The 14,186-nt window shown below is 40.4% G+C and overlaps 1 protein-coding gene across 1 annotated transcript in view; it reads left to right on the top strand.

The window, feature by feature from the left end:
- Window positions 1–14,186, top strand: part of DOK4 (docking protein 4) — a 39,578-nt gene that overhangs the window by 11,547 nt on the left and 13,845 nt on the right. The window contains exon 2 of the mRNA XM_063438180.1: window positions 13,875–13,982. Within this exon, the coding sequence (XP_063294250.1) occupies window positions 13,875–13,982 (108 nt within the window). The remainder of the gene's footprint in view (window positions 1–13,874; window positions 13,983–14,186) is intronic.

Here is a 14,186-nt window from a genome sequence, read left to right as displayed (position 1 = left end):
TTATATACATCTATCCCTCACGATCTGGATGTCAAGTGGTAAAAGGCTGTTTAATTAAGTCAAGAAAATGTGCTGAAGCACATATAGATTTTTTTTTAATTGAGTATTAATGTTGATTTTAAATAATTTATATTTAATTCAAAATTGTATTTACAAGGGTCTACAATGGGGACCAGGTTTGCCCCCAGCTATACTAACTTATTCATGACAGGCTGGGAAAATATCTTTATATATGGTTGCCAAGAATAAGGGGCAAACCTAGTCACAAATCATAGATATATAGATGACTTCATTTTTATATGGAATGGTTCAGAAGAAAATCTTTAAGTATTTTTAAAAAGACTAAATACGTACAATTGGGGTATTACTCTAACTAGTGATTTTAGCGTGTCTTCTATTAATTTTTTAGATTTAGAAGTTTATATAGAAAATAATATGATAAAAACTAAAAATGTTTTTAAAAAGGTAGACACTAATAATGATGTCCTCCGCAATAGTGGCCATTACACAGCTTGGCTTGACAATAAGGGCAGCTCCAAAGGATTAGGAGAAACTGTAGGGATAAAGAAAAAAATTGAAGAGCAAGCCAAGGTGCTGATGGATAAATTTACCCATAAAAAGCATATGAAGAGGTAATAAATGTAAATTCAACAAAACTATTGGAGGAATCTAAATCCCTAACCGAAATGAATACAAATAAAGAAAAATCACTACCTCTAGTCTTTGATTTTAACCAGGATTTAAAAAAAAAAAAAAAAAAAAAATAGGTTAATTGTAAAAAAAAACATTGGCATGTTTTAAAAAAGGATAAGGAGTTAGTGTCCATATTGTCTTCTATTATTTATCACACAATTATCTATTTAATTCCCCCTCCCCCCCCTTCCTATACTAGTCCACCTAATCCAATGGCCAAATGTAAGTGGAGGATTGAACTCCTTACATTTTAGGCTTTAATATATGGCTTATTTGGTGGTTGCAGAAGATCGATGTTAATAACCTCATTTAACTGGAAGGCGAAATAAAGCTGGTGGAGGAGAGAGAAAGATAAGTAATAGAGTATTAAGGAAGATCGGGAAAAATGAGACGCTTTAGAATGTTAGTAATCTATCAAATCATTTTCAATATTCATATTCACGTAGTATTCAGTAACTCATTCTGTGCCTGTCTCACTCATTATACTACAATACTCTTTCTATATAAATTTACGTTTTACGTTATCCACTTACAGGTTTTTTTCTATATAAATTTACGTTTTAACATGTTTAGCTAAAACATATCACTATTTGAATATCCTCTACGACACTAAAATAAAATAATGTAAATTACTGAGACACGCAACTACGATCCCTAAGAAAACAAAATTACACTTTTAACAAAATAATAATGTCCCTTTTCTGACTTAAATTAGATTTTATTTATTTATTTGATTTTCTTCCACTCACTTTTATATTAGCTTAATTAACTAAGGGCTAAACACAAGCGGAGGACTAATTCTTTCCCCTCCATGTTTTTACAATGATTATGGTTTGTTGTCTAATGTCCTGGCCACAGATGGCCACCACCGACTGAGTATCCCTGAGATTCCCATTTCTTTTATTTTTGTGAATGTTTTTGAATGTTTAGACCTCTCCGGGTAGCCGCCTATATGATATGTATTATCTTGTTACGGTGGTGTACTGCTTGTTTTTTATGTTATATTGTTGTTTGTGTAGTATGTACAAGGACACCCGTGGAGAATGGGTAGGGACAGATCCATTTGAAACCATTGGAACCATTTATGGAAGAATATTCGTTACAAAAAATAACAATTTAAATTTAAAGTAGCTTCCGTAAATGCCCAGGGCTTGAACTCCCCGGTGAAAGGAGGTCTTCTTTATAGAATGTTGATAGAGGACAAAATAGACGTGTGTTTTGTACAAGAAACACACTGGAAAGATAACGAATCCTTCTGGAAATTTTCTATATTCTCATATATCATGAATGCTAGTATGTTGGGTAAGAAGAAAAGAGGAGTTGCCATAATTTGTTCATCCAAGCTTAAATTCAAAGATTCACATAGAAAAAGATTCATCCGGAAGATTTTTAATTCTTGTTTGTAAACTGAATGATATCATTTATACCTTAGCTAATTTATACGCTCCTAACGTATTCTCACAAACTTTCTACAGGAAAGCCTTAAAGGACCACTCTAGTGCCAGGAAAACACACTCCCGCCGGGCTCTGGGGGGAGGAAGGGGTTAAACTTACCTCTTTCTCCAGCGCCGGACGGGGAGCTTTCCTCCTCCTCCTCTTCTTCCTCGCGACGTCATCGGCTGAATGCGCATGCGCGGCAGGAGCCGCGCTCGCATTCAGCCGGTTGCATAGGAAAGCATTCATAATGCTTTCCTATGGACGCTTGCGTGCTCTCACTGTGATTTTCACAGTGAGAAGCACGCAAGCGCCTCTAGCGGCTGTCAATGAGACAGCCACTAGAGGCTCTGGAGGCTGGCTTAACCCTCAGTATAAACATAGCAGTTTCTCTGAAACTGCTATGTTTATAAAAAAAAGGGTAAAAGCTAGCTGGACCTGGCACCCAGACCACTTCATTAAGCTGAAGTGGTCTGGGTGCCTAGAGTGGTCCTTTAATGAAGCAGTTTTGGTGAAGCAGAACATGCCCCTGCAGCCTCACTGCTCAATCCTCTGCCATTTAGGAGTTAAATCCCTTTGTTTATGAACCCTAGTCACACCTCCCTGCATGTGACTTGCACAGCCTTCCATAAACACTTCCTGTAAAGAGAGCCCTATTTAGTTCTGTTTAATTAAGATTTTCTTATCCCCTGCTATGTTAATAGCTTGCCAGACCCTGCAAGAGCCTCCTGTATGTGATTCAAGTTCAATTTAGAGATTGAGATACAATTATTTAAAGGGACACTCCAGGCACCCAGACCACTTATGCCCATTGGAGTGGTCTGGGTGTCAACTCCCACTACTCCTAACCCTGCAAGTGTAATTATTGCAGTTTTTTATAAACTGCAATAATTACCTTGCAGGGTTAACTCCTCCTCTAGTGGCATGCACATTAGGTCTCCTCGGCCGGTGGGCGGGATCAGTCTCGCCCACCGGCCGACGCAATGCAATTGAGGTGCGGCGCGGAGGAGGAGACAGCAGCGAGGGACATCGCCGCTGCCTCAGGTAAGTGACTGAAGGAGTTTTCACCCCTTCAGTAACCGGGGATTGGGGGTGGGAGGGAGAGGGTACCTCCAGTGCCAGGAAAACAAATTGTTTTCCTGGCACTGGAGATTCCCTTTAAGGTAAATTACATCTGTTTGAAAGTGAAACCAGTTTTTTTTTTCACGCAGGCTCTGTCAATCATAGCCAGGGGAGGTGTGGCTAGGGCTGCATAAACAGAAACAAAGTGATTTAACTCCTAAATGACAGTGAATTGAGCAGTGAAATTGCAGGGGAAGGATCTATACACTAAAACTGCTTTATTTAGCTAAAGTAATTTAGGGGACTATAGTGTTCCTTTAAGGAAGATTGAGAAAATCAAAAAAGGGGTGTTAATTATTGGAGGTGACTGGAACACTATTCAGGATGCAAAAATAGATAGAAGATCTAAGGATTTTAAACCCTCAATCACTCCTCATAGAACTCGTTGTACCTGGTTTCAGGATATCCTTTCTGAATACGAGTTATTTGATATTTGGAGGGTGCAACATCTGGATGAGAGATTTTTACTTTTTTTAAAGTTCCTCTAGAATAGATTATTTTTAACGGATATGGTAAATGTGAGAAGTTTACGCGCTCGGAAATTGGCCCTAATGTCTGGCCAGATCACGCCCCCATTAGTGTTATAATAAAAAATGAACCAGACTACATACATAGACCTCGGTGGCGTTTAGATTAATCAATTATAACCTTAGAAAATATCTAGAAAACTTGGCAAAAGAATTTGTTAAAATCAACGACAATGGCCAAGCATCTAGTGAGACTCTTTGGTTAACTTTTAAATGTGTAATGAGGGGGAATTTAATCCAAACAGGGGCAAAAACCAGGAAAACCAGAGGAGCAAACGTAGCGGATCCTTATATACAACTATCCAAACTTGAACATAGTAATACAATGAATCCAAATGTGCTCACTGTAACACAAATTAAAACAGTTTAACTCGAATAAAAATAATTTTAAAAGATAAAATTTAAAAAATCAATTACAAACCTGAACCAAAGATGGTATAGTAATAACAATAGAGCAGGAAAGCCGATGTCAAATAAACTCAAACCAGACCGAATAAAACACGCAATAAAAAAGATCAACGGTGAAAACACTTGTCTCTCTCCTTATAATATAGGTAATGGGCAATGGGTAAGCACCCGAGCCAGATGGTTTCACAGCCTATTTTTATAAATCCTTAGAGACTGTGATAACTCCTTTACTTTTAAAAATGTTTTCAGATAAAATAACCTCTAAAAGTTTTTCCTCCGAATTGTTAAATACCACGATCTCCCCAATCCCAAAACCTGGAAAGGACCCACACTATATATCCAACTACCGTCCGATTTCTCTCATAAATCTTGATATAAAAATATTCTCAAAAATATTAGCAGATAGACTTACTCAGACTAATTCATTTGGATCAGTCTGGATTTTTAAGACGAAGATCAGCTAGTGACAATATTCGTAAGATCCTGAATTTAATGATAGAAGTAGATACCAAATCTGTCCCTTCAGTTTTTATTGCTGTCGACGTCGAAAAGGCGTTTGACAAGGTAAATTGGGAATTTTTGTCAGCTACACTTTCTGCATTTTGGCATTGAGGGATCATTTAAAGACAACATTGTCCCTATACTCTTCTCCTGTGGCAAAAATATATGGTAATGGCTTAGATTCCGATTGGTTTACTATTAAAAATGGAACCCGTCAGGGTTGTCCATTGGCACCCCTTTATATTCTTTCTATTGAGCCACTGGCGGTATATATTAGACAATCTCACAATATAACTGGAGTGTTTTTAAGCAATCAAGAACAAAAAATAACCGTGTTTGCCGATGATATAATCATGACACACACACCCCTTGTAGAATATTTTACTTGCCTAATAATATTTGATTTCCTTCATAAAACGTCTATAATCAGAGATTCGCCCATCGATAAGATCCTCGATGGGGAGCTCAATAATAAACATTTAACCCCTTAAGGACACATGACGTGTGACATGTCATGATTCCCTCTTATTCCAGAAGTTTGGTCCTTATGGGGTTAAGAACTAGAAGGGCCTTGGATACACTTAATCAATAAGTTAAACTGAACACAGTTATTAAGTGGGAACTTGAACTAGATAAATCATATTTCCTGGCAAGATTGGTTAAACTCATTTGAATTAATAAGGAAAACGATTCATTGTATAAATATACAAGAAACGTTCCTTAAAATCATCCACAGATGGTATATGGTCCCCATTAAATTATGCACATTTCAAACATATGTTGGAGATGTAATAGTGAACTAGGTTCACTTAAACATATTTGGTGGGACTGCACTGGCCTGGACAACCTTAAGTTGGGTGTTTCTAACCTTATCTCCGACTTAAAAGTAGATATCACCTTGTCCCCAGAAAGATTTTTACTTCATCTAGATATGCCAAAAATGACTAAACCATCTTTATATCGAATTATCCACGGTTTAATGGCAGTTAAACTGTGTATGGCTAGAAATTGGAGACATACTGAATCTCCATCCTTAATAGAGCTCTCTAAATAAATAAAACCCTGGCAAGACTATATTTAGCTATATTCACTTAGCAAAATACTATCAATATTATCCCTAAAATGGTTCTTGATTGATTCAATATGATTAAAGAAGCTATGTTGGAGCTCCCCATCCTCTTTACCCTCCATAGGTGTCCTTACGTTGTATGTTGTATGTGATATTTATGTTATATGTTGTGCAAGATATACCTCGTTGAAGGCAGTATTTTGGATAATCTATTCCTAGACAATATTAACTTTTAGATACTCAAATCTAATGACCATCCATTTAAGAATGGACCTGAATGGTCGCACAATGGAATAATCCAATTTACAGTATTGTATGAAATAATGTAAAAATGCTGTTGACCATATAAGCTTAATTTTCTGTAAAATTACAATAAAAAATATAAAAAACAAAAAAGTATTATGAGCTATCTAAAATTATTCCTGAGAAATCCTTCATCATCTTTAGAGGAGCGCCAAATCTTAAACATATTTAACTTTTAACCACCCTAAAAAAGAAATCCCAAGAAAATTTTTAGATGATAAAAAAAGGTTTTTATTCGTGTAATAAATGTGCAGAGTGCAAATGTAATGAAAATGTATCTCGAAAACGTATAAATACATTTGAGACTAAATTTAGTGACAAAGAATTTTTTAATAAAAGTTTTATCTCATGTTTTAGCAAAAATGTAATTTATCTTTTAATATGTCCATGTGGACTTCAATATGTAGGGCAGACTATTCATCCCCTACATAAGACAATATATGAACATGTGAAAAATATTGTTAAGGGATATGAACAACATAGTGTCTCGGCACATTTTAAAAATACCATAATAAATACCCGAGAGGTCTTACATTTTTAGGAATTGAAATAGTAGAAAAATCATGGCGTGGGGGTAATCATATTCTAGATATTGGTAAGGAAGAGATGAAATGGGTATATAGGCTAAAACCTTTAGAACCGAAATGATTAAATATAGAATTTGACTTATTCAATTTTTAATGATTTTTTATAGGGTTTGTTATTATTTTGACTTTTGAATACATTGAGTATTTACATTTTCCTCTTTCTCTCCTTATAGTAAGTTATCTTTTGAATACATTTTTTTGAGTATATCTTATGTAGTTTTTTTATAAAATAAAATTGTGTAATATGCTTCATATTTTTTTTTAATTGTAATGTATGTGTACATAAATATATATATATATAATATATATGTGTGTGTGTTTAATAATTGTAATGTATGTGTGTAGTGGTTACCCCGATGAGTAGAGGGGTTCCCACCGCTAGAGGGTCTCCTCCTGAGTTTGAGGGGTATTCACAGCATTCCAGTAGTGAAGCTCTTACAAGAGCTAGTGTGATCGCTGTATAGCCGTTTACCCCAATAAGAGACAGGACTCTAGATTGAGGGTGAAGTAGAATTGAAGGTTTAATGGGACAGCTGCTTCTTTTATACAGTATTATCCCACAAGGATACCGCCCACGTGGACCTTGTGGGGCACAGGACATGACATTTACAATCCAATGAAAACATAGGTTTACACTTGACCACTCCCAGTTACTGTACACAAAACCTCCCCTCTGTTTGGGAGATAATTAAGTTAATTACTGTATCAACTTAATTATCTCCAAACAAAAATGCAAGTTTTTACCCAATTTTATAAACACCCCGAAAACATATGGGAAACACATAAATTATATATCTCCTGATAGCCCTTGTCTGGGGGAACAACATATTGAAAAATCACCCAGATCGGTTCAAGGGTTCGAAAGTTAGGTGGAAGTCTCTTTTGACCGACCGCACGCATGTTTTTATGCCCAAAATCGTTCCAGAGGATTAGGCTGTGCAGTCGGTCTCTTTCGTATAATAATCCATTAGAAGAAACGAATGGGGCAGTTCGGTACTTTGTATCTAACGAACAGCGCTCCATTCGTGCATTAACTTGCCGAACAGAACGAGGAGTGGAAGTCTCAGCGGTGTTCTTGTGTCGATTGTCCGATTCTAGTTCCATACAGTCGACGACAAAATACCGCTGGTCGCATTCGTATTCCAAGATGGCCGCCGCCATGTGCTCGTGCAGACGAACGCCGACCACCCAGTTGATCATTTAGAACGTTAGGTGTGTTCGTGGTTTTGGAGGTGTTATTAAGGGCAAGGAGGTTAACAAGCGCCACGCTCCAGTTTTGGGTGGTCGGTCGTTCGGTAGAAAATTTGTTATTCGAACAGCCTTTAGTACAATCAATGTGCATTTGTTTCAGATGAATGGTTTAGACGAACAAGGTTTTAAAAGTTTAAAATTCAGGGACAGAGGGTCTGTCACAATGTGTATATGACAAACTCCCCTGTCCTCATGTCTTTGCCACAAACTCCTGGAGCACCCTGCTTCCCAGCCTCCTGCCCACCGATGGGCCAGGTCAGCGACTGTAAAGACCCATATTTTATTCCCTTGGTTCGGCACTTTCCATTCATGCGCGTTGAACCGAACACTAGATCCCTGGCGGACGTTCGCATGGACCAAAACCGCAAATAGACTTCAGGGGGACTTAGTGTCAGGATTACTAATTGATCCCGCACGCAAAACTATATCACACCTAGGACTAAAAGGTAACGTCTTACCGGGCCTTAGAATGGCCGGACTTAATGTACCAGAGAATAGTCAGAATACTTGCCGAGGTCAGGGATACAGAAAGAGACACAATGATGAGGGAAAGCCAAAAGTCATGGATACCAGAATACAGGGAAGTCCAACAAAGCCAAAGTCAATAACCAGAAATAAACGCTCAGGAATACACTCTCTGACAACCACTAGGGAAACCACGACAGGGCAAAGAGCAGAAGGAATAGGTAACCTTAAAGACCCCTCTTGTGGATCCGATTGGCCGAAACCGGCCTTTGACCCCAGAACGTGCGTGTGTGCCTTTTACGTGACGTCACACACACGTCGACGTCTTCCATGCCGTGGGTGGACGTGGGGTTATAAATCAGTGTTGATCCGCAGCGGCCCGCGTCCATCAACATGCTGCAGGGGTCAGAGACATTGACGCATGGCCGCTAAACGGCACTACCGCGTTTATTGGCAAGGCGAGCACTATCAATGTCGCAAGGTGAGGATGAACATGTGACACTTAGCCGCGAAAGCCCTGGAACTATTTTCGGCATGAAGACTTTGATGTTCCCGGTCGTTCTCCAGCGGCACTTAGCTGCGATTCCATGATACTATTATCTGCATGAAGACTTTGTGGTTCCTGGTCTGTCCCCAGCAGCACTTAGCCGCTATTCTATAGAACTATTTTCGGCTAGGTCAAATTAAGACTTCCAAGAAAATCCTGAACCCCTGAACCGATCTGGGTGATATTTGGATATGTTGGTCCCCCAGATCAGGGATATCAGGGGATGTAACATTTGTGGGGTTTTATGTATTTTTAAGGTACTTTTAGGGTGTTGTGAAATGTGTGTTTTTTATGCTTAAAGATAATTGAGTGCTTGACTCAATTATCTCCCAGGCACAGGGGAGGGATTATCTTGTTTTTTATGGGAGTGTCCTGGACCTGAGAACCAATGTAATCGTGTATATGTTTTTACTGTAGTCTACTCTCAGGTCAAGGGGGGAGTGCCCCTTGCATGGGGACCGGCATATAAGGCCAGTTGTGGCTGCCATTAAACGTATTGCAGCGTGTACTCCCAGAACTATGTGTCGTCTGGTTACTGGGAGGGGAAAGGGCTAATCACTGTTTCAGTTTGGAGGATTCAATGGGGAAAGTCCCACAAAGGCGTGTATAAAAAACTGACAGGCAAGAGTGGGCAGATCTGAAGCAGACGTGAATACAGCGAAACGCGTCATCACACTCAACCACGCATAGCACGCCTGCAGACTTGTAACTCCGCCTCCCGGAAGTCTTCGATTGCGGCATACCTGGTTACCGGAGAGAGAGAAAGAAGCCGGCTTTGTACTTTAGTAACCCGAATGTTTATACTGTTGGTGAAGGGGGAGTTTGGACCAGCTGCTGTATGCTTTATGTGCAATAAATCTGCTAGAGTGGATTGACTGCCTGTCTTTTACCGCCCGAGGAGGGAGTGTTATTTGGAGCGGTCACAGTTAGAGCAGTCTCATTCTGCTCCACGTTTGTGAGTGTACATTATATCCATTATATTTTGTATATAGTTACACAGATTTACACTATCTGCACTTTATTTCCCTTTTTTTTACATGTTGTGATACATTGAGATGAACAACGTATGAATTTTAAAGTGAGTGTTTTGTAGCACATTTTTGCACAGTATATAAGGTGACATGGAGCAGTATGCACTATAAAGCAAACTGCACTTCTGCACATTTTAACACTTGCTGCATTTTAAACGAGGTTTTGTCTTAAAGACACAGCGCACCTATATGGATTTCTTTTATATATAATGTGTGTTTTATGAGCTGTTAAACTGATTAGGGTGCTGATTTTTTCCATAATTTATTATCACTTCTTGAAGATTCTACCAGAGGACTGTTATTATAAGAGCCTTTGTATTCACTTGCGTGCACTTACTGTGTGTATTTACTGTGTGCACTTACTGTGTGTACTTACTGCGTGCACTTACTGTGTGTACTTACTGTGTGCACTTACTGTGTGTATTTACTGCGTGCACTTACTGTGTGTATTTACTGTGTGCACTTACGGTGTGTACTTACTGCGTGCACTTACTGTGTGTATTTACTGCGTGCACTTACTGTGTGTACTTACTGTGTGTACTTACTGCGTGCACTTACTGTGTGTACTTACTGTGTGTACTTACTGTGTGTACTTACTGTGTGTACTTACTGTGTGTACTTACTGCGTGTACTTACTGTGTGTATTTACTGCGTGCACTTACTGTGTGTATTTACTGCGTGCACTTACTGTGTGCACTTACTGTGTGTATTTACTGTGTGCACTTACTGTGTGTATTTACTGCGTGCACTTACTGTGTGTACTTACTGTGTGCACTTACTGTGTGTATTTACTGCGTGCACTTACTGTGTGTACTTACTGCGTGCACTTACTGCGTGCACTTACTGCGTGTACTTACTGTGTGTATTTACTGCGTGCACTTACTGTGTGTATTTACTGCGTGCACTTACTGTGTGTATTTACTGCGTGCACTTACTGTGTGTATTTACTGTGTGCACTTACTGTGTGTACTTACTGCGTGCACTTACTGTGTGTATTTACTGCGTGCACTTACTGTGTGTATTTACTGCGTGCACTTACTGTGTGCACTTACTGTGTGTATTTACTGTGTGTATTTACTGCGTGCACTTACTGTGTGTATTTACTGCGTGCACTTACTGTGTGTATTTACTGCGTGCACTTACTGTGTGTATTTACTGCGTGCACTTACTGTGTGTATTTACTGCGTGCACTTACTGTGTGTATTTACTGCGTGCCCTTACTGTGTGTATTTACTGCGTGCCCTTACTGTGTGTATTTACTGCGTGCATTTACTGTGTGTATTTACTGCATGCACTTACTGTGTGTATTTACTGCGTGCACTTACTGTGTGTATTTACTGCGTGCACTTACTGTGTGTATTTACTGCGTGCACTTACTGTGTGTATTTACTGCGTGCACTTACTGTGTGTATTTACTGCGTGCACTTACTGTGTGTATTTACTGCGTGCACTTACTGTGTGTATTTACTGTGTGCACTTACTGTGTGCACTTACTGTGTGTATTTACTGCGTGCACTTACTGTGTGCACTTACTGTGTGTACTTACTGCGTGTATTTACTGCGTGCACTTACTGTGTGTACTTACTGTGTGTATTTACTGTGTGCACTTACTGTGTGTATTTACTGTGTGCACTTACTGTGTGTATTTACTGTGTGCACTTACTGTGTGTATTTACTGCGTGCACTTACAGTAAGTGCACGCAGTAAATACACACAGTAAGTGCACGCAGTAAATACACACAGTAAGTGCACACAGTAAATACACACAGTAACTGCACACAGTAAATACACACAGTGTGTATTTACTGCGTGCACTTACTGTGTGCACTTACTGCGTGTATTTACTGCGTGCACTTACTGTGTGTACTTACTGTGTGTATTTACTGCGTGCACTTACTGCGTGTATTTACTGCGTGCACTTACTGTGTGTATTTACTGTGCGCACTTACTGTGTGTATTTACTGTGTGCACTTACTGTGTGTATTTACTGTGTGCACTTACTGTGTGTACTTACTGCGTGCACTTACTGTGTGTACTTACTGTGTGCAGGGCCAGACTGGGAATACAAAGCAGCCATGTAAAAAAAAATTATTCCAGCCCCATAAGCCATATATTGTTGCATGTAATAGACAAGCAATCTCACTGATATACATAAGCTCATTGACATAAAAACACAAGCTCACTCACTAGCAGGCACACACACACACACATTCAAGCAAGCCCACTCATTAGCAGGCGCACACACACACGCTACACTAATCAGCATCTCCTCATAGAGATGCATTGAATCAATGTATCTCTATGGGGAACGTTCAGCGCCTCCAGAGCGTGGAGGCCCTGAATGTAGGTGCTGCACACTGTGCAGCAGGAACACAGGAAGCACCTCTAGTGACCGTCTGAGTGACTGTCACCAGAGGTGTCACTAGGAAGCAATGTAGACACTGCCTTTTCTCTGAAAAGTCAGTGTTTACATTGAAAAGCCTGCAGGGACAGGCTATAGACACCGAACCACTACATTAAGCTGTGTGTGTGCGCCTGCTAGTGAGTTTGCTTGTTCTTTTATGAGCTTATAAATATCAGTGAGATTGTTTGTTTGTCTATGAGGCTGTGTATCAATGAGCTTGTGTGTGTCAGTGAGATTGTCTGTGTCTGCGTGTGAGTATGCTTACTGTATAATTAAACGTTTTACTCTGATAGGACCAATATTTTAGATTAGAAAAAGCAATATATATTTGAGATAAACAGGTGATGCAGAAGAGCTGAAGGCCGCTATTGAAGCATCCTGGTCTTCCATAACACCTCAGCAGTGCCACAGGCTGTTAGCTTCCATGCCACGCCGCATTGAGGCAGTAATTGCTGCAAAAGGGGCCCAAACCAAGTACTGAGTCCATATGCATGCTTATACTTTTCAGAGGTCCGATATTGTTCTATGTACACTCCTTGTTTTATTGATTGCCTGTAATATTCTAATTTACTGAGATTGTGGATTTGGGGTTTAATGAGCTGTAAGCCATAATCATCGCACTTATGACAAATCACGGCTTGAACTATCTTGCTTTGCATGTAATGCGTCTATCTCGTATATTAGTTTCCCCTTTTACATTGAATTACTGAAATAAATGAACTTTTGCACGATATTCTAATTTTTCAAGTATCACCTGTATGTATAATTACTCAATCATCTGGGGTGGCAAGACATAGCCTTACATATTACATGCGACAATATATGGCGCAATGACTTATGGGGCTGGCATAGATTTTTTTTTTCTCAGGGCTGCTTCGTATCCCCAGTCTTGCCCTGTACACACATAATTACTACCTGTGGGCGACCGCAGGGGAAGCTGTGCTGGCGGCCGCAGGGGAAGCTGTGCTGGCGGCCGCAGGGGGAGCTGTGCTGGCGGCCGCAGGGGGAGCTGTGCTGGCGGCCGCAGGGGGAGCTGTGATGTCTCTGCTCTGCTCCCCAGCACACAGCTTAATGAGACCAGTCATATTCCGCCCCTGCTCTCATTAAGTAGAGCACGGGGGAGCGGAGCAGAGACATCACAGCTCTCCCTGCAGCCGCCAGCACAGCTCCCCCTGCAGCCGCCAGCACAGCTCCCCCTGCAGCCGCCAGCACAGCTCCCCCTGCGGCCGCCAGCACAGACCGCTGTCTGCCCGGCCCCAGGTGCCGACGGCCCACCGGATCTGGCCCTCACTGTGTGTACTTACTGTGTGTACTTACTGTGTGCGAGAATGTGTTGACGGCAGAGTTGCTAAAGATTTACCCAAGAAGCTGACCCTCATTTTACTTTGTATTCAGAGGTTTTCTTCTGTCTGGTTTTTGAATTAATATTATAAATTGTGTGGTTTGGGGCACTTTATATCTGTTACACTACGTGGACATTTATGAATACATGCTTCCAGTCTCCCCTAATATCTGCCCTTCGGCCCTCCTAGATTTACCGCCGCTGCTGGCTGGTCCTGAGAAAGTCGTCTAGTAAGGGCCCCTGGCGGCTGGAAAAATACCCCGATGAACGGTCTGTGCTGCTCCGAACTTCCCCGAAGGTAAGAACACGTTATAGGAACAGGCAGAGTCTAACACTCGACTCATTTCCCTGTATTTCCAGATTACTGTATTGTGTTGTATTTCAAGGCTGTGTCCTGATGGTTAGACATACAGCAAAGGCTCCAGAAAGGGGGCAGTCTGGACTGAGCAGTCGGTAAGGATGCAGTGTTATAGAGCAGAGGGTAGGGGTGCAGTGTTATAGA

Source organism: Pelobates fuscus, chromosome 12 (assembly GCF_036172605.1).
Source record: "Pelobates fuscus isolate aPelFus1 chromosome 12, aPelFus1.pri, whole genome shotgun sequence".
Lineage (NCBI taxonomy): Eukaryota > Metazoa > Chordata > Amphibia > Anura > Pelobatidae > Pelobates > Pelobates fuscus.
The sequence above is the reverse complement of the archived record's forward strand: the minus strand, read 5'-3'. Positions and strand labels throughout refer to the sequence as shown.